The following is a 21,060-nucleotide window of genomic DNA, read 5'->3' as shown; positions in this document are numbered from 1 at the left end:
TTTAATCCTTTTACTCTATGTTTAGCCATCTTTAGTGCATTTATAGTGGGCAATTTTGTCTTTACTTCAGCTTAGTTTTATTGAAGTAAACAAGCCAAGTGCTTTCAATTATTCATAGTGAGGGTAGAAGGGTTGTCATCTTCTTATGATTCCTTGTTTCCCTGGTGGTTGTAGGAGCTCTGTGTTTTCTGTCTCTAATCTTTAACCATGGATGATCAGATTTGTTACTTTGGGTGGAGTTTTTCCGCAGTCTTGTAGGGTAGCTTTAAAATGTCCATATTCTCTATAGCAAAGTTCTTGACACTTAATTTCATTTATTACTTTTCCGAGTCCTGAGTGGGTAATCATTTTAGTTGCAACTTAAGCCATAAGTGTTTATAAGAGTGAGCAAAATATAAGTTCTGGTCTTCATCTCAACAATTTGAATAGCACCTTGGTCTGGAGGGGGGAATTGGTTGTTTTGTTTTTTCAAAGAATCTTATTGCCAGTAGCTGAAAGTTTCTTGTGAACAGCAGAATTTTGTATTTTGGGGATTAACCTAAACAGTGTGCACACAGTTCTTTTAACACTAAGCTACTGCCAATAGAAAACCAAGTGCATCTTGGGAGATACTGATTTTTGCATTGATGAGATGGTGTGGAAATGGCTTCACAAAGTGCAGGAAAGAAGATTATGCTCCCTGCTTATGGATCTTCCTTAAATAATGTTCTTAAGTATTTTAAATCAAAAGAACTATAGAGGAAGAATTAAGTAATGTTAAAAAAAAATTGTTGCCTTTTGGTATTGACTTTATCTTAGGCTTTCAGAGGGAAGAATGACAATCTGGGAATAAAATCTTTAAAAAAACAATCAAACAAAACCCCAACCTAAAACTAAAATAAACGTTGTAGTGGAGTTTGGGGTTAGGGTTTTTTTCCCTTGTTTCTTTCAAATACAAAACAATGCCCTTAGGTTGGTGGGTTTTTCCCCCCCTCGCCCTGCGAGTAGTCATTTTAGTAGCTTTCAAAACCATGAGTCAAAACACAGGTCTTCTGTTTGAAACATCTAGTGAATAATCAAAATGATGTCAGTCTTGACAATTACTACCATCTAGGAAAAGCTTACCCATCTTTCCATACTTGCAGCTTCTGGGTAGCAATGGTGAGCGATGGGGACTACTGGTTGGTTGTTTCTGAATTCAGTTGTTTGTCATTAGCAGCATTAAGGCACCCTCCCAGCTATGGTGATACTGCAAGTAAATGATGCAGGTGCTTGAAAACATTCTGCTACGAAAGCAGTTTTAGAAATAGCAGACGAAAGCACTAAAATACATCTCCTCAATTCCCCCCCCCCCCCCCCCCCCCCCCCCCAAGTGCTGTCTTTTTCATTTTGTACAATAAAAGTTTTGGAGACTGTGTTTGCTCATTCATTACCCCTCTGTGATTGATACTTAGTACTGTTCACATCTGTTGTGTCATTAGGTGATGTTATAAGTGATAATGTCATGATGTGAGGTACATCATAATACAGATTTCAGTCTAGACAGTATTTTCTTCCACCTTGTCCCTACATGGAGTCTTGTTTGGTCAAATATGAAGATTAGTCCAGGGCAGAAAAAGACTTAGTGTTTTCCCAAATCCACGTGATTTACTTTTTTAACAGTATAGAGAGTTACCCTGTTTAATTGTTATAATATATGTGTAATATAAGTATCTAGGATAATGTAGTTTAGTTTCTTGAGCCCTTCAAGATTTATAATGAGATCCTGCAAAATTTTACATATCTTTCACTCCTAGAAGTCCCACATATCTCTGGGATCTCATTAGGTGTGAACCTATTGTGCAGGATCCGGACACGAGTGGCTGAGCAGCGGGAGAGATGTAGGGAGAGAGATTTTACTTGTAGCCTTCCTTAGAAAAATACATCACAATGCCATTCCTCATGTGAAAGAGAATAGAAACTGCTTTAAAATGTACCATTAATTTCCAGGTTTGTAATGCAATAATTATGTCTTGAATTTGGAGGCATTATCAGTATTTGCTTTATTAAGATATACTGTACAAGAAGTTTATATTGGGCTGCTAGATTTCTACAGGGTTTGGAGAGAGAACATAAAATACAGGAGCCCTTTTGTTTCAAATCAAAATATCTTTTTGGTCTGTAAAGTTCTAGCGTTGACAGTGAACTAGTCTGCCACACGTCTGTTGGCCAGGAATTGTTGGAGTAGTAAGAACATAGATAGTAATTACATTACAGGAGGATAAATGATGTGAATTGGAGCTGTGTTGGTCACGCTTTTCACTTGAAGCAGTGAGTGCCACGAGTGCCAGTTGCATGAGCAGTTCAGGTGCACGCCAGTGACTGCTGTCCCCCACCCTCCGTGGGGAGGTGGCTTCCCTGGCTGCCAGCTGGGCAAGAAATCACAGAAGTGCCAGAGCTGAAATCACAGCTGTGGGGCTCTGAATGTGCTACTGTGGCCTCTGAGTAACAGTAAGCCGTTTCCAAAGTGAAACAGTGCTGTTAAAATCGTGGCTACTCCAACAGGAGGTGCTGGCTGTGTGTGAGAAAACATGAATATATCTGATCTACTTATTTTTTTTTAATTATGATGTTTCTTTTTGTAATGGCTGTTTAAGACAAGTTTTCTATTGCTTCACCAGTTCGAAGTGCCTGTTTTATCTTCAGTACTGTTTCTTATGGAGGTGCGTGGTGCAGTTTTTCTTGGCTGGGGTCTGTGTATGGCTCAACAAAACATGGTTGAGCAAAACACGAGAAAAACTTAGCTGCTGGTCTAAGAGATTTTTTTTCCCCCCTTGGAAGAATCTGCACTTCCTAATATTTTGATGTTTCTTATTTTTGTTTTTAATCACAATTTATTCACTGTTTCATCATGCTGAACAGTAAATTATTTCTGGGCCAGCACATCTATAATTGATGAAGGAGTCCACAGGAGTGGATAGACACTGGTGGAAGAAGCAGTCCTCATAAGATTGATGTCCCACAGGCAAAAAGCTCCTGTTGCCATTCTGCAGACCAGTGGATTTGGTGCGCAGGCAGCTCCCAATTTTTAAACTCAGCCTCTGCTGATATTGCTGGCAGATCTTCCCATCAGCTTGCTGGCATCTTTGCTAATAGACTGCATAGGTAATCACAGCTTGCAGCCCTTCGTACCCGGCACTGGAGACTAACCGTTTCACCTCTGAAAGAATATATAGCCTCTGTCAGCTCCAGGTTTAGAATGGCCTGGTGATCGTGAACTGACTCTTGAATGTCTGTTCATTATCTTGCTGCTACAACATGAACTGATCAGATAATATTTTTAGATTTCTCTTCAATCATTTACATTAGCTTGACAGTTTAGGGTGGCTCAAGAAAATAGCCTGTTCTAATCTGTAATGTCTCAAAATTTACCATTTCATTGCAGAGATTTTTAATGAAAAAAGCACAGTGTGCATTTGTGTATATATATATAATATATATTTATATATAGTATATACACAGTTTGAAAACGGCATGGTAGAAGCTTGCTGGGTTGTTTGTCCATTGTGGACCTGCTGAAATGTACATTTATGGAGGAAGTTAATTTAAAAATCAATTAAAATGGAACATTGTGTTTAATGACAGAGCAATATTTAGATAGCTCTAGCCAGTACGTGTATTTATTTTGGTATTAGTTTTAGCTCTAAACTTCACTTCAGAAAAACCCAGAAGTCTTCCTTGCCAAAGTTTCCTGCATTTTGTCAAAGAGAAAAGAGAGTTGAAGGTAATAAATACTTCTTAAGAGATCAAAATCAATGAGATTTGCAGTGCATCATAATGCCATGTTGCTTTTACATGAGTATGCATTATTCATTTTTCCATATGCTTGAAGGTGGTCTCTGCAGTGCTGTGAGGAGGCAGTGAGACAGTAAGTGGGTCCTCAAAGGTGGGAGGCCCAGCAGGGCTCAAGATTTCTGGACTCAGGGTTCATGTTTCTTTGAATCTTTTTAAAAGAGTAGGAATCTATCAGCAGTGATTTAACTTCATTGACTTTGGATCCTGTTGTAAACGTAATTTCTGCGAAAACAAATTACTCTTAATGATGTTGCTTCTAAAGAGAAATGAAGTCCTGACTTGGTGAAGACAGAAGATTTTTCTCCATTGATTCAGTAAGGTCAGGAGTTCACCTAGAGGTGTTTTAAGTTGGACATCATCATGCATATTGCCTTTGAAATTATGCGCCACAGTCCTAAATAAAGTGCTGCTGACTGCATTAGACCACTTACATCTAGCAGCCTGCAGAAGAACCCACATCAGAAAAATACAGTATTTAAGGTCAAAGTTAACAAGTGCAGAGCATTAGTTATTAAGAAATGAATGCACACATTCTGTCATGCCCTGTAAACTCCTGCAGGGTTTGTCTTTACTGACAAAAAAGCATACGTGTATTTATTGGTGTAATTTTTGTGTGTTGCAGTATAAGGAAATCTGCTTGAGTTATCCAAACATTTCAGTTATTCTTCAAGACAGACCCTGATTTGAGCATCATTGCAACTATCATCCTTTATCGGTTTCTGGTGAATAATATGAATGCCTTTTCTTCACTGAGGAAGCATTATTTTTTTTTATTATTTCGCTGTATTAAAATGGAGCCCAAAACACCCTTAGCTCAAAGCAAAGTCCATAAACCCATCCCTTTAGGATGTGAAGTCAAGGTATCTGCAAAGCATCTAAAATCAAAGCCTATTTAGTGAGAAGACTGGACAAAAGAATAAAGTGATTTTAATTTCTTAAGAATTATATTCAGCAAAAAGGTATTAGTAGAGAATAATAGTGTCCATTCCATTTTTTGCTCAACTGGCTAAATTTTTTACTTGATTCAGAAATATAGTAATGAATAAGAAATTGGGATTCAAAAAATCTTGAACCAGCACAATAGTCCTCCAACATTTTCTTGCCGTGATAGAGCATATCTGACCTCTGGCTGTGAGTCAATAGGAACCACTGAGACAGAAGCGTTAAACTCAGAGGGACTTCTGTCATCCTACACATTGGAGTCTGTGAGTCTGGAAAAAATGAAACTCTAGTGTCTTAGAGAATGAGTAAGGGACTCTCAGAGCAGAAAGTTCAGTATTGACCTGCTCTAGAGAACTAATATATTGAGTATTTTACAGTATTTCTGAAGCCCTTGTATTTTATTCCACAGAAGTTTAGTTTATAACCATCTACTTGAAATTGCAATTGTTAGTGGATTTCTGAATTCTGTTGTGACCTGAGTATCTGGGTGCTTATTTTTGTATTGCATGCACATTTTCAGCAGTTCACATAAAACAACATGAACTGCAGCAGAAAGCTGGAAATGTTAAAAAATCTTATTAGTATGTTTATGATTCTGCATTTTGAATTTTTTTGTAACTAAGAATTTTTATGTGGTAACTGTCAGTATTTTTTTGAGAAAATAGATGCATTGCAGTCTATTCATGTCAATTAAATGAAAGTGGTTGTTCACTAATTGCATAAGATCTCTTTATTCTTTTGATACTCAGTTTAGCTTTGATCATCTCCAATATTTTCATCTGGAATCAACGCAAGCTTTTTGATGTGTAGTGTGCAAATATACTGGAATATACTTCTTTCTTGGAATAGAGGCTATATTTTATGATAATTGATCTGCCAAAGCATAAAACAATATGATAGTTTGTTTTATTTTAAAACTGTTAAAGAAAATGTAAGTGGAATTTCCAAAATTGTGTTGGCTGCATAAGAAACAGTTAATTATGTGACCTACATGCTGTGTCTCAGGCACAAGCCTGCTCAGTGGTCTGTGATAAAAAGCCTTATTAAATACTGTAATGATTTACGTATGTCTGCAGACAGATATAACCTTTAAAAGGGAAAAACATTAAGGGAAACAAAGGGAAACTGCTCAAAACCAAGTCCTGTAGGCTCAGAAGTAGAGAAGAAAGTAGTAGCACAGATTTAGATCATCAAGGCTAACATACTCTAATGTAGATGTTTGTAGTGGATACCAACAGCTGTGTGAGCTGAAGAACAATTAGTCCATGGTTTTGTAACGTTTGTTTTTCTCAAACTGATGTTCTAATCAATTTTCACCCTGTAATGGGATCTTTTCTACCCATGTCCTTATGATCCATCCAGTTTCCAATACTACTCTGCCATCAGTCATGTGTAATTTGTCTCTTGCCCTCTGCCTAGTAGGGGATTGTATTTACTTTGGTTTTCTTGATTATTTTATTTTAAACATTTTTAAAGGTACATGCTTAGTACTACATGACACAACAGCTAGGGTGTGGCATATCCTTGCCTGCAGAGATTTGTCACGGATCTGCGTTTCTGTCAAAGCTTCTTCTGGAATTCCTCTTGGAAGAGTTGCAGAACCCTACCCTATGGTGAATGTTTGGCAATGCTGAAGAGCAGAAGCGTGATCCATGCATGGTTCATTCATTCCTTCAAACCTAAAGCTCCTCAGCTTTAGGTGATGTGATTAGATCAGAACTGCACTGCGAGGGAGGTTTACAGCTTTTTACAGTTTGGATTACAGCATTTATGAGTTTGGCTCTGACTACAGATGGCTACCCTGAAACATTAATTGGATTTACAGCCACGCAAAAATATGTTTCCCAGAACTCTAAAACTGAGCAGTTTTCATTTCTGTTCACCTGTCTTTTCATGGGCCGGCCTGTGATAAGGTTGTTGTTTTTCCCTAAGTTTTCTTTGCACAATGTCTTGTGTAGCCTAGCAGGAAACGTGAAGGCTCCAGTCGAGATGAAAATACAAGATTATTGACATACCATGGTTTAAGTGAGATTTTTTCATTTACTTCTCAGACATACCGTGTTTGTGATAGTATCCTTGATCTTCCCAATCCCAAACAGCAATGATACAAATACAGAATATGATTCCTAAATCTCTTTCATCCTGCTGTATTGTCAACTTGCTTTGTTCTATTTCAAACCTGGTTTTCTTTGCCAGCTCTTGGAAAGAGTCTGGGGACAAGCAGATAGGAAAATCATGTTCAGATATTGTTATTCAAATCATCCTTTTTAGGGTTTTGATTTTCAGATAAAGCAGAGGGCCTGACCAGGCACAGAAAACTCTTTAAGATTTTTATCTTGTAAGTTAATACTAATAATATATGACATGATACAAGGGTTATTTATTTATTCTCAAACGGAGAAAAGAAAGTAGACTAATGTAAGCCAAAAATTGGCATCTGGATTACTTTGAAATTATGATGGGCCAATAATCAGATTTGGCAGAAATTATCTGTGAGCTTCAAATAGAGGTACTTAACCAGCAGGCATTACTAGGAATGTCTGTTTTATGGAGCTGATAGACTCCTAGTCAAGGAGAGCTGCATTCTGGTTTTCAGCTTGACTTAATTTGACTCTAGATGTTAGTTCCAGGAGAAAAGAGGGTGCATTAGCAAAGCTCTTTCAGGTCAAAGCAAGCACTTTGTCTCTTGGCTAGTAAGTATCATTGGTGGGAGCCAGGGAACCGTGATGCTGTCTTGGTGTGCTGGAGAACTAATCAATTCTGCTGTTGTGGCTAGTTCAGCTGGCCCTGGTTTAAGAATTAGGTCATACCTGATTTGAGACACTAGGTGGTTTGTTTCTGCTCTTTTTTGCACTGTTTTGTTTTAAAGAGAACCTCTGAGTCAAATAATTAAGGGGGGGAAACCCACCAACAATAAAACATGAAGTGGATCTTTTATACTACAGTTTCTGGCAATATGCAGAGAGAAGGGCACACAGGCATGCATTCACACACTTCGACCGCTCCCCCACACCGTAGGTGTGTGTGTACACATTCGCGTGATACTGATGATGAATGAACCATGGTATGTGTTACACGTTACTCTGAGTCCTCATATTTTCTAGCACTGAAATCTGTGTGAAGGTCTGCCATCACTTCTGAGTCATGCCAGCATGTCTGTTCAGCTGATCAAGAAGTGCAAGTTTTTTGGTCTTTATGTGTATTTTGAGCAAAAGAACATTTTTTGTATGTGTGTATACTCAGGTACGTGTGTTGCCTTGTGAGAGGGGTGTTGAGTCATTCTGGGTTTTATTGAGAGGGTTTTTTGTTTGCAATGAGTCTTCAGGAAATTGGTTTGTATTGGTGAAGCTGTTCTGAAGCATTTTATTTTGGTTATGCTAAGGGCTTGTAAAGCACACAAATAACAACTTGCCAGGTGTCAGAAGCCAACAAGGTTTCTCATATAGACCAGGCTTGGAAGCACTGATAAGGAATGGAAGCAGGGAAGGAAGCCAAGCCCTTCACATGGAGTGAAGTATGTGGCATGGACAAGAGTGTTCCATTCAGCTCGCTCTACTGTCATGACTGAAAAGGGAAAGAAATACGGTGGGTGTTACCAGTGAAGAATTTTAAACACTGAATAAAAATTGCCAGGAAAAAAATACCAAAACAGTTCACCATCTTCACTGATAAGAGATTTACCTGCTGTGAACTTGAACTGATTGTCTTTCACCATTTTTTTGCCGCCTTAACATATATTCTGCTCAGTGCAAGGACTATATCATTGTGTTCAGAAATGAGCGAATAAATTGCAGATGTTGAGATACAAAGAGTAGTGACGAAACAATATACTTACTGTATATATTTAGTTCATCTCTCTTAAGGTGATCTAGAAAATTTTTCTTTCTGCCAGTATTCTGTTATTTAATTTAATATTGAAATTATTGTAAAAAAAAAAAAAAAAAAAAAAAAAACAACCCACCCTTTCTTCTGGCACTGCAATAGTCAGTATTTTAAAGGCTTGCAAAGATAAATATTTAATACCCCAATGGGCACTGCAGCACTTTCAGCAAGATTCACGAGCATCTGATGTGCCAAAACCAATTCTGCAATCTTGAGATTAGGTGACCTTAATAATTGCAAAAAATTGGATATTTTAGTATCTTGTGTAGCTCTAAAGTGAAGAGCACCCCTGAGTGGTGACCCTTCCTTTGTTTCCTCTTTCACATTCTCCTTTATCTTCCTTTAAAATCTGAAAGTCAGCACTTTGGTGGGTTTCCAGCAGAGCTGGGTCAGGAAGCAGCAGCATAGGAGAATTTGCGTATTAGTTTCCTTGTTTGTGAAGGGAAAAAAAAATCCACCAAAAATCTGGAGGCATGAGAGGCTTTAATTTTTTACCCACTCTCACTAAAGGGTTTCACACGATTTGCGGAGTGTATTTGCTGTGTGATGCCATAGATGAGATGCGTCAGTACTGAATTGTTGGAGTAGGTACCAGAGGTACAAGGGGCAGGCTCTCGGGCTGGGGTTTTGGCTTGGCAAAATAGGCTTGATGAGTGCATTGTGTAAACTGAAGGAGGAGAGACGTTTTAAAGGGAAAGAGGGAGAAACTCATTAATCTTTTTACCCACTGGTAGATTTTATTCCTCCCTTAGTTGGACAAAGTTGACGTACTATGCATATTTAAAATACCTTGGTGTTTTGGGGTCTTTTTCTGAGGACAGTGGTTCCCGAACGGCATACCAGCGATGGTGTGTGAGCTTGACATGCTCACTGACTTCACAGCAGTTTTTAGAAGGCAGCAAATGAATATTCAGTGTCCGCTTTTGAACTCTGAAGCTGATTTATTTACTGCATCTCAAGAAGAAGGATTAATTGGGAACTCCAGCATGGACCTGCTGTTGCTGCTCTTGGGCTGCATGCCTGTGTGGGCAGGGTCCTGCTGGAGGCAGCGAGGCTCCTAGCAGTCACGGGTGATGGCTTCCTCTCAGCAGCTCCCAGGATCACTGCCTGCTTTCCCAAGGACCTGCAGGACGCTGCTGACAGCAGAAAAAGCTCTGTGGCACGAGGCAGCAGCACTGGACAGTGAGTGTTGGTCCTTGCAGGGTCCATATTGTGCTGAGTACCTACCAGGGAACTGGACTGACTGAAACAATTGCAAGTCAGTTTGCCAGAACACAGTATTTCAGGGCAGCATAAGGTTTCGGAAGGTACGTATGAGTAACACTGAAGCCAGCAGGGTACCAAGGAATGGGTACTAATTGATGTCAATACGTGATTCATCTTGGCAAGGGGAGGCTCACGGTGAAAGAACAGATATGTTACACGATGGCAGATTTTCAGTTATTAATTGTGAATTGTCTCACCACTTCTTTTGGAACTTGTGCCTCCTGAATCCTGCACCTCTGTAAACAGCACCATGGTTAGCAGCAAAGAGGATTTGGATGTAGGAAGTGAGTGCAACTTCGTGTCAGTGCTGGTGCACTATAAAGACTGACTCAAGCAGAGAGTCACAGGGAGACCAGAGCTCAGAGATGGGATGGAATTTGATTTGGCAGTGTTCAGTTGCCATATTAAGTACCTAGAAGATAGCAGGGATTTGCTGTGAGGTCGTTCAGGAGCCTTTAGAGGTGACCTTAAATGTTTGGTGTGTCTATATGTCTTACTGTCTCACAGTAAGTCTGCTGTGCATCCCTCGTTGGTGGTGCATTGCCATTTGAGATTGAGATGCCCATAATGTTCTCTGGGCATAGGTCTCTTCTGTTCTCATAGACAAACTCCCATTGACTTAATGTGAGGTCTGTGTTTCACCCACTGTAAAGCCTGAGAGCAAATGCGCAGGGTTTTTTTCAGAATTAAAGTTTTTCATTCCCTACCTAGTAAATGTAGGGCAGAGGTGGTGCCATTCAATTTCTCCCATTTTGTTTTGTTTGCAAAAAGCACCATATGTGCAAAGTAATGTTGCCTTGGCTTGTTCTGCCAACTGAGCGCTCTGGTTGGCTAAACAGCCTTCTGCTAAAAAAAAAGTATAATTAGATTGTTTTATTTTAAAGGTCATTTTTAATTTCTTCTAGAAAAAGTCTGCTTTCCTCTTATGATAGCTTATCTTTTTGTTAATGCTTTGAATTTTTTATTATTTGCTACCTTAGTTAAATTTACCCTAGAAATGATTGCTGTAATCCACAAAAGAACTTAATTTTCTAGTTAAAAGCCAGGCAGTGAGGCTCTAGATACTAGCTAAAACTTCAGTTCCACTGTATCTGTGGTTGTGCTTTTTCCTTTATTTCTCTGTGTTTGTGTCCCCCTACTACTTGCTGCTCCCTTGTTGCCTTCTTCATATTAACAAAATCTTTTTTTTATAAAGCATTACTGTTACCTCCACAGATACTTTTCCTGGCAAGTCATGTGTTGTTCTTTGTTCCTTCAAATGTTTTTACCTTGCCATTCTCAAATTATATTTTAATTTACTTATCTTTGAGCATAAGCTCGTCTACAAGGCCTTGATTTTGTTCCCTTTTTAGCTGGGGATCTTTAACCTTAACTTTCCAGTCTCTGTTGCATGACAAGGTTTCCATAGCTGGATACAGGAGCGTGTTGTGTATCCCAATACATGTTCAGATATTTTCTGATTTCTTTTTAGTGCTTTGCTGTACGATCTCTGGGCTGGGTGGAAATGGCAGAAGAAGATCTGGCTCCTGGAAAAAGCAGCGTTGCTGTGAACAATTGCATCAGACAACTCTCGTACTGTAAAAATGACATCAGAGATACTGTTGGCATTTGGGGAGAGGTAAGAACAGGGTGAACTTGTAACGCCTCTTGTAACATGCCTCTCGTGCCATGAAACGTCTTGAAAGAACAACCGTGTAGACAAATATATCCATGCTGTGTGTTTGGGATTTCCCTATCCCAGCTGGTACTGCCAAAAAATATATAAGGGTTCAAGGAAAGCGTTGACATTTTTGTGCCAAACTTCTCAGGACAGCAGATGCTACAAAGATCTTGCCTTCATGTTTACATCTGTGCTAGTACATGCCTGTGCAATACCAGTGCTGGGGACACACAGGCCAAACTGTTGAAATCGGCAGAAGTCTTTCTCCTGACCAGAGGTTTGAGGGTGGTGTTTTGCAACAGCATTTTCACAGGTTTCCCAGTGACAAAAGGGCTTTCAGGAAGCCCAGACTGGTGTGGCTTGTGCTTCTGAAATGCATGAGAAGTTTGAGACTGATGGACAGATGGCTTATTTTAAGATGATTATTTTATCAGTGTTCAGAAGGAAATTATTTTTATGTCATCAGTCTGTCTGTTGGTTCCTCTTCAATAAACCTTGAATCTGTTCACCAGTGTCATCCAGTTTTGAAGGATGCCAAATTCCCACTCGCTGAGGGGAAAACAGAGCCAAGCTCTCTTCTTTCTTAGTTTGCTGATGGGTCAGTACACCTTCATCGATAGAACCATGCAAGCTTCTGAATTGGCAGCAAAGGCAGGATAACGCTGTGGGAGCTCAGGGATGTGAAATGTGAAAGAAGCCTGAGGTGTTGTGTAGAAAACAGGTGTGTTGGGGAAAGATGAAGAAGTGGAAGGTGTGGAGGGATCAGTCAGTGAAACAAGAAAGGAACAGGTGGGGTTATAATGCTGGGACATAGAGAGGACATAAGAGACAAACCCATAGAAAACCATCTTCGTTATTTGATTGTTCATGGAACAACTTAAACTTCAGCCAAATCTTACTCTACCTCTCTGCTGACATATTTTCAGGAGGGTTACACTAATGTGGATGTACTACACAAGATCTGAATGCAAAAGCAATGTAAGAGTGAATGTTGTAATTCATCTTGTGTCACCTAAACAAAACGGCACTGCTAAACAGAAGAGAAATTAAAAGAAAGATTTGTCTGTTTCAGTGAAAATTTAAGGAAAAATATCAATCTCCCAAGTTACTGTTACAGTCTAAGGCTTAAGTAGAGTGTCCTGGCTATGATCATCCCCACGTTTTCATCATTTAAAAGCGCAAAACAAAATATAAAGAACCCTACACTTTGGGTAAAATCCTGGTCCTGCAGAAGCTTTGCCACTGGCTTTAATGTGGGGTTTTATGCCCTTCGTTCCCCTCCAAAAGAAATTCCCTGTAAGTTTCTCATTTCCAGGGTTCTGTAAAATCTAAGAAGGAAAACACAACTCACCTGTTGGTGTTGCTACTTCCCTATGCATTATAGTCCTGTGCATTACAAAATCACTTACACAGAAAAGATACATTTTTGCCATTGACCTGTATACCACCATGTGTAACACATGTGTAAAGGCTGCTGGGGTTGAGCCTGTCTTGCCTTCATTCACTTTCCCTGCGTGGCTGTTCCCCTTCCTCATCTTGGACTGTCGGGTCTCTGCAGCTGTTCAGCAGTTCAGAGGCCTATGTTCAAGCTCCCAGTCTGTCTAAATCATTTCTTCTTGCCCTGTGCAGTGTTTTCATCTCTAAAATAGCTTTTGTATAATAAGGCAACAAAACTTAGCAAAATATATTGCTTCTGGCTGCAGCCAAGCTATCCCTTGAGCATTGCAAGGATAATTTCCTGTGACTTATGTTGCTTATCTGCCCATTCTCCAATCTTTTCCAGCTAATTTGGATTCAGTTTTATTACCCTAATCCCAGTGTATTTTGCATGATGAACAGCTTTTACCTTCTTGTAATAATTTCCTTCTGGAACAAATATATAAGTAGAAAATGGGTCCAAAAGCAATCTTTGTGACACTTGGTAACATTCTTCACATACTCTGTTTACTGCTTCTGACCTCCAAGCAAATTTCTCACCTTTTTTCTTTGTGATGACTCTGTTTTCTGTTTGGTTTCCTTCATCATGTTGGTCTGCCTGGTGTTGGCCTGGCTTTTGTGTTTTATTTCCCATGTTTCTTTTTCTGTATGCCACAAGCAGCTCATTGTTGCCGATTCACCCCATTTACATACATGGTTATTGCAGCTACATCTGTTTCTGCTTCTCTAGGAGCAGCCTATATATTCAGCCTTGCATCTTGGCCACCACTGTACTTTTTCCATCAGGCAGAACATTCTTGTGTTGGCATCGCATGTACCAGCCTGTGTCTCCTACTGCTCCTGCACCCCTCTCAGCGCTTGTGCTGACAGCTCCGTGTCACAGCTCCCCTTTGAATCCCTGTTAGGAGATTTGGGGGTGGGAGAGGTGATTGGCAGTGCCTGCCCCTTGCTGCCTAGCCTGAAAACCCTGCTAGCAGGCCCTCCCAGGGACACAAGAATGTATGTCTTACACAGACACAAAATTAGACGTCATTAAGACTTGAGCCACTGTGACCAAGCGGGAAGAGGGTTTCTGTGTTGCTGAGGTGAAGTATAAGGTCATTTCTGAAACATTTGTCAGTAGGAGGTCGGAGACTTTTCATTCTTTCTGCTCATTTGTAGATTCTGGCACAATAGAGAGGAAACAAATTTCTCTATATTTAGCTGATAGCTCCTACCTTCTTCTTTTCAGCAGGAGCTTGTCTTACCTCTCAGCAATAGGTCCAGGATCATTTCTGTGGGTTCTCAGGGTCTGCAGCGTAGGTGTACAGTCTCCGAGAAGAGAGCTATTAGATGTGATGGAAGAGGCAGCAAACCTTTTGCAAATGCTAGCCATAGGAGGAAGATGAGCATTTGTGAATTAGCGTCAAAAGGAAAATGGCCTCTAAATTTGTTTCGTCTAAGGGGAAAGAGCATTCTCCTTGTTCTTACATGCCAAAAGAATTAGGGAGAAATCCTGGCTCCAGGATTCTGCAGTCACTGGCAGAATTCACGTTCATGTCTTAATGCCAGGTTTTCCCCTTTAATTAATCTTTCTTCAAAGAGTATCCTCTAAATCCTTTGACATGTACAAATTGCTGTCTGTTCCCATGACCCATTGCTTAAAGTTTGTGGAAGCGAAGCACATTGTTTGAAGGAAGAAACTCTGCCTCAAGAGTAGAGGTTTTAATGTAAGCTTTTACTGTCAAGACAGTTTGTGACTTCTCATATATTTGGAAGCATTTACTGGAGAAAGGATAAACACATAATTTGCTGAATAACTCAGTAGCTTGGGGTTGAATGAGGCAAACCATTGCACTTCAAAGACATCAAAGCTTTTTGTGATTGGGATCATTTTAAAACACAGTAGTAGTGTACCATCTTAGATCTTTTTTATACCAGAAGTAAATGAATTTGTTTTCAGTCGCTCTTGGAACAACCCAAAACTTAGATTAAATTAAGAGGATGCAGGTCTAAACAGCATAGGCATAACACCTTGATCCCAGTCAGTTTGAGAGGGTGACACACTGAGTAACTGTACTTTGTCTGGAGTTGCAGGGCAAAGACATGTACCTTATACTGGAAAATGACATGCTGAACCTGATTGACCCCATGGACCGCACAGTTCTTCATTCACAGCCCATTGTGAGCATCAGAGTCTGGGGTGTGGGGCGTGACAACGGCCGGTGAGTCTGCACTCTCCTTATCCCTCTTGACTTGGTGCTATTTCTGTCTGCTAATATAGAGTATACATACACCTGGAACAAGATAGGTATGAGACCTATCCGTTTGATTGATTAATTGTGTCCCAGGGGCTAGAAGAAGGTGGCCAAATTCTTCTTTTTCTTGCTGGTGTTACTTTTTAAAATCCCTGCTTTTCATAGCATGTCACTTTAATGTGGTTTTGCTAAACCTGTATTGAGCAAGCCTTCAGATCAACTCAGCCAGGTGCATAAAACTGCACATGCAACATTACTTTGTTTCAGATATATATAATATTTTTAATATAAAACCATGTTTGCAAATATGTCTCATAGTATGTGTCTCCTGGCTATGTAAAAGATGCCTTCCTGCTGGTCCAAGTTAAATGCACTACTTACACTCTGACTGTATACATGAGTTTGTACTTTATTGGGATACTTGATTTGATGGAAGAAAAAGCTGGTTTGAGAGAAAAGTAATGGTTTTAAGCCTTTACTATTTCTTAAAGATCTTGATGCAAGAAAATTCCTTAGGGTGTTGCAGAAAACTAAGGTTTGTCCCTGAAACTTGCCTGCCTGTGAGCTGAAGTTCTTCCTTGCCGTTGGGAGCAACCACAAATGCATGCTGAAGGCCTGGAGGTGGCCTTTCCTTAGTTTTCCTTCCTGACTGATGGCCTTTTGGTAGCATCCTTGTTTGTCGTGTAACATTGCTGTGGGAACAGGGTTGCGAAGGTGTCTTGTTAGAGCAGGACAGCGAGCTGTCTCCCTGTCCGTTGAGCATTTTGATGTATCAAAAACATTGCCATTCATGTTGAGTTCTAGGATCTTCCCACAGTACCCATCATGACACATGGGTAGTAAGGATTGAATAATGCTAACAAGCTGTTGCTTTTCAGTTCCATGCATGATTATTGAGATATGTGCAATAGTAGGTTGTTTTGGGGGTTTTTGTCTCTGACTTTTGATGGGAAATGTCATTTTTGGACCTGGAAAATCCCAATAAAAGATTTTCTGTAACTTTTTTAAAATCCTGCCCCCCCCCCCCCCCCCCCCCCCCCCCCCAGGTTTCTGATTATCTCTGACTATGATTTCCAAAACAAAAGGTGACTCAATTCCATCTTTCTAAATTTCTTACTTTAAATGACTGATGGTTGGGTTTTTCACTTCCATTGGTACAGTTTTTTGAGAGACCTAAAAGAGGCAAATCGAGTTTGAAGTGGTGAGAAATAAAAAGGTTTTAACTTCTTATAAATAAACCATTGCAGTGCTTTGTTCATCTCAGAAAATGAATGCATTGCACATTTCCCGTCAAGTCAGATTTTGTAGTAGTTTCCTTTGGTCAGGAAATAAATGGAGCATCATAAGGGGCACCTAAATGTGGTGCAGAGTGAAGGAAGCCAGCTTTGCTTTTTGCTGATTTTTTGAAGTTCTTTTTTTCAATATTTACATTTCTTTGGGAAATAAAATCATTTCATTATGTTGTTTATAAAATAAGATGAGTCACATTTCTCCAGGCTGAGTACCTTGTTCTCCTAAAGACAGAACTTGTCGTACAAATATCGATGTTGAAAGGGGACATCTCAGAGAAACATGCCTCTTGCAATCATGTGGCACCAAGAATGTTCTAAGCTGTTGGTGGAATGTATTTGGGGGTGGGAGGCAATAGCAGACTCTCCTAGATGAACGTAAGCCCCATCAGTAGGACAGGAGCTGGTGGGAAAGGTTGTATGTGCAGGCTGTTCTGCCTGCTCTGACCTATGGATCTGTCATGGTATTCTGTGACATTTACCAAAAGCTATGTACAAGGCACAAGAACTAGCATTTCGGATCCCGCTGTTGGCATGACCAAAGATGAATTTCAGTTCTGTTGACACTTCTGCAGAAACTCATGTCTCTACTAAGAAAAAAAAAATACTTATGGAATATGTGGGAGAAGTACAGGTCCAAGTTTAAAAAAAACAAACCAACCAACCACACAACAAAAAAAACCCAAAACAAACCCAGTATTCTCCCTCTTGGTTATAAAAGGTAGAAGCTGCTTCTACTGTTTTCCTGAGATTTCATTTGTGACGCTGACAGTACAGAGAATGTGGCAGAGCAAATAAACTAATCTTTTCTCATATTTCTACTGTCAAAGAAGCAGTTGGCCTTTCTGAGTTGAAAGTGTCATTTCTTGTTCCTAGAGAGCATGACTTTTCTTGATTGTTTGCTGTAAATAACAGCAAGAAATAGTTTAATGAAGGTTCAGTATATAAACACACAATGAAAACCACCCTTAATTTTTCATCTGCCATAGTAACATTCTTAGCCACTTATTATGGGACTTGTTTTTTTTCATCATAGGAAGTTTGATTTCAGACCTTTCCTATTCTTAGCCATTTGTAAGAATTTTGATAGATGCTTTTACAGAAATTTCGTGTCCAGAATGACTTTCAGGACTGAAGCCCACTCTTTTTGAAGTGTAGCTCGTTTAATGCTTTATTGACCCACTTAAAAAAATTGAGATTGTAAGAAAAGCAGTGTAGCTGTTATTTGTAAGTAAAGTTAGACTACATGTGATGCTAAATAGCAGAAGATCCAAAAGACAAACAGAAAGAACAAAATTATGACTGAGTAATGAGAGGTACAGTGTGTTTTGGGCGTAGAGGGGTTCAGTACAGGAAGCACGCTTTGAAGGGTAGCATAAATGCGGTAGGATTTGCTGAAGAAGCAGTAACACACACACAAAAAGCATTTGGTGACAGGAGAATCCAAGCTGAGAAAACCATATTGTTGAGCTGGAAATGACACTGCATGTCTTTTAACGTATACATTATCGTGCAGTTCTTGGGCACATCCTGGTAAAATTACACATTGGTCCTGAGATGAAACACATCAGAGCCATCCGCTTTTTGCAAAAGCAGCTTGCCATGATTATGAATTTGCCATCATCGGAGAAAAGTGAGGGAATGGCATTGCTGCTTTGGTGGATTAATTGTCCAGGAAATGGATGAAATCCCGGTTTCTGGGATTAAGCTGTTCCAGAAGTTGTTGCACATGAATTTTGTTAATTAGCTACATTTTCTGGTCCAAGAGCCTGTATAATTTATGGGATTTTTTGTGAAAGGCAGTGTTTCAATTTTAAAATATTGTAGAAATTTATATTTTCCTTGATTTTGAGCTATTTGAACCCCATAACAATCTGCAGGTCCTACTTTTCTCTGTGTTTTGCTTGTAGTACTTTATTATCTACTTGTAGTAGATTTTGTTCTGGAAGATGAAGAGGTTTTCTAATGACACCTGACCATATGATTTTTCTAAGCTGTGCCATAATGAAAAGTTGATGAAATACAGAGATCTGCTGATGAAAGTTTAATCTGAGGATGTATCTGCTAACTCACCTGGGGCAGAAATGTCTTCTGGGAAGCTGTAATTGCTCTCTCCATATCCTCCGCTATTATCCTGATCTCCAGAGTTTCTTTTTTTAACAGTTGTGTGATAAGCAAAGGCTTCATTGGTTTTTTTTTACTTAAGCTGTGTGGTGATTTTGTCTTTCGAGAGGTAGCATCCCTTGTTTTCAATTAATCAGTCAGTAAAGTATGTTTGAGCTTAAGAAAGGCTGGAGCGCCTTCGTAAAATCATGAAGAAAAGCAGGTTCCCACAAATTTATGGTTATGCATGTATATGTGTAGACTCTGAGCTCCTATGTTTGGTCTGTATAGATGGGCATTAAAGGAAAACAAATGTACTGTATCTGTCCAACCTTTTGGCAGACTTGGTTTCTTTGGTAATACCATGTGCTTTTTAAAAGTAAATTCCACTGTACTCTACAAATCTTCCTCTACTGCTGTACTGACAACAGAGCTGTGACGATTCATTTAGTATTATTTGTAAATAAGAAAAGTCCTCACACTTGCTTAAATACTGATTTCAGTATCAGTAGGGTCATTGTCACGTGGACGATATGTGGTATCACAGGCATATCAGGGAATAATTGTCAGTGCTGTGTTTGCTTCTTAACAAGCCACCCGTGACGTGTTTTTTTCTGGGCTTTAAAAGCATGTTGGAAAATATTAGCCTACTGAAGCTATACAAGGGTTGTTCTTTTTACTTGAGAGCTGCAGGACTGTACATTAATCATTCCTCAGGTTGGGTTTTGTCTCTCCTTCTTGACTGCTGGTGCATGCCCTTTGCTTTCTGAGCAGCTTGCTAACAAGGTCGAGAGAAAAGGTAATGGCCCATCAATTTTGTGAAAGAGTTTCCATTAGCAGATTTCCCTGAATCCTCCTTTACATTCATTGCTGTTCCTCCAATCCAAAGTCTACCTCAACTTTTAAAACCTCTATGGGGCTTCTAATTGCCTGCAAGATCAGTTTTTTCTCTCCTGGTGTCTCCATACAACAGCAGTCTATTCCAGCTGCAAAATTCAGGGGTTAGGTGACCAGGAGGGCTGCAGGTGGGTTCAGGAGACAGCTTTGATGGGACTGAATGTGGAACTAGTTACTGGGTGGTGTGGGTATGTGGCATGTTGGGCAAAACACATAGCATGTGTCTTTGTTCATCCACCGGCTTTGTCACCTCATAGTGCAGGTTTTTCTCTACAGTCCATGTGTTTCCCTGGCAGGATGGGGGGGAGCACAGTTGCTCTTGGTTATTAAATGACAGAGGGGCAGATTCTCTGGTACTAGGGCTTTCTGATCGTAGGCTTTCTGCCTAGACAGTGTGAAAGCATTCTGCTCCCTCCTCTGCCCTAATAATGCCCGTTTTGTCAGGTGGTGGTGGTGAGGATCTCTGCATCTGCGTGGATGTCCGTTGCCCTGCTGCTCTGAACTGCTGCTGGTTTTCTGCTGCAGTTGGTATTAGGGAATAAAATGAGGCTGGGAATCAAAAAGGGGAGGAGGGCAGAGAGGACCACTGGATTAAAGAAAGTAGGACACCAAAGATGAGGCTCAAGCTGCCTCAGAAAGGGGGAGCAGCTAAATGAATAGACACCCCAAGTTAGATGGACATAATCCTGTAAGGCTGGAAGAGAAGAAAGTCCCAACAACAAAACAGAAATGACCTGAGCTCTGTTATCTCAGGAGGTGCTAGGGCAGGAGCTGAGAAAACTACTGGGGTGACATGAGTGAGAAAATGGGACAAATCTGTAGAAAATGAGGAGGAAATGGTGTAAAGCGATGGCTGAGATTCTTCAGAATACGGTGAATTAAAAATGGTATCCCGTCTTGCTGTTTCAACAGCTAAATAAAAATGGCCTGGTTTGAGGTGTTTAACACCTACGCTGTGCACTATGCTGTGTGCCGCAGGATCTCTGTATATTCAGTATCTTTGAAAATTAGATGTCTAAATGCAGATTTAGGAACCTTTCTCTAGACACCTGGAATTGGAAATTTTCACTCGTGTGACAACTGCTGCTGTAGGTTTCATGTTTTCTTTTTAAGTTTTGAGCGTGTGTCAAGCTAGGAAGGATAGTGACGTGGCTGGGTGAGAACTGGTTTGTTAGAGGACAGAGAGGGGGTGATGGGGAGTGTGGAAGCTGTGCTGCAGGTCAGGTGCCTGTCTCGGCACTGCGGTCTGTATTTCCTAGCTGAGACTATGTAGTTACAGATACTGTCTGGCTTGAGCTCCAGTGCATGCCTGTCATACGGACATGAGATTTTAGGAGGGATACCTTTCCTTGATTAGACAGTTAAAAGCTAAGGTAAGTATCGACAATATATGCAAGTTTAGTGCGGTTGGGATATCCCAGTGTATCTGTAATTTCTCATTCGTCTTTTCAGAAAATATTTTGTGTACAAGTAGCACAGCATCAGGCTTCAGTGATGTAGTGTGGCTTGTAATAAACTGCATCGTTCAGGGAGG

At 40.1% G+C, this 21,060-nt stretch overlaps 1 protein-coding gene across 12 annotated transcripts in view; it reads left to right on the top strand.

Moving 5' to 3' along the window:
- APBB2 (amyloid beta precursor protein binding family B member 2) overlaps positions 1–21,060 on the top strand; it is a 190,667-nt gene that overhangs the window by 132,248 nt on the left and 37,359 nt on the right. For all 12 annotated transcript variants that reach the window (XM_040594575.1, XM_040594567.1, XM_040594547.1 and 9 more), the window contains 2 exons: positions 11,375–11,521; positions 15,077–15,204. In XM_040594575.1, coding sequence (XP_040450509.1) covers positions 11,375–11,521; positions 15,077–15,204 — 275 coding nt within the window. The remainder of the gene's footprint in view (positions 1–11,374; positions 11,522–15,076; positions 15,205–21,060) is intronic.

The sequence above is a fragment of the Falco naumanni genome, chromosome 1 (genome assembly GCF_017639655.2).
Source record: "Falco naumanni isolate bFalNau1 chromosome 1, bFalNau1.pat, whole genome shotgun sequence".
Taxonomy (NCBI): Eukaryota; Metazoa; Chordata; class Aves; order Falconiformes; family Falconidae; genus Falco; species Falco naumanni.
Note: the sequence above shows the minus strand (reverse complement) of the source record. Positions and strands in the feature narration are given on the sequence as shown.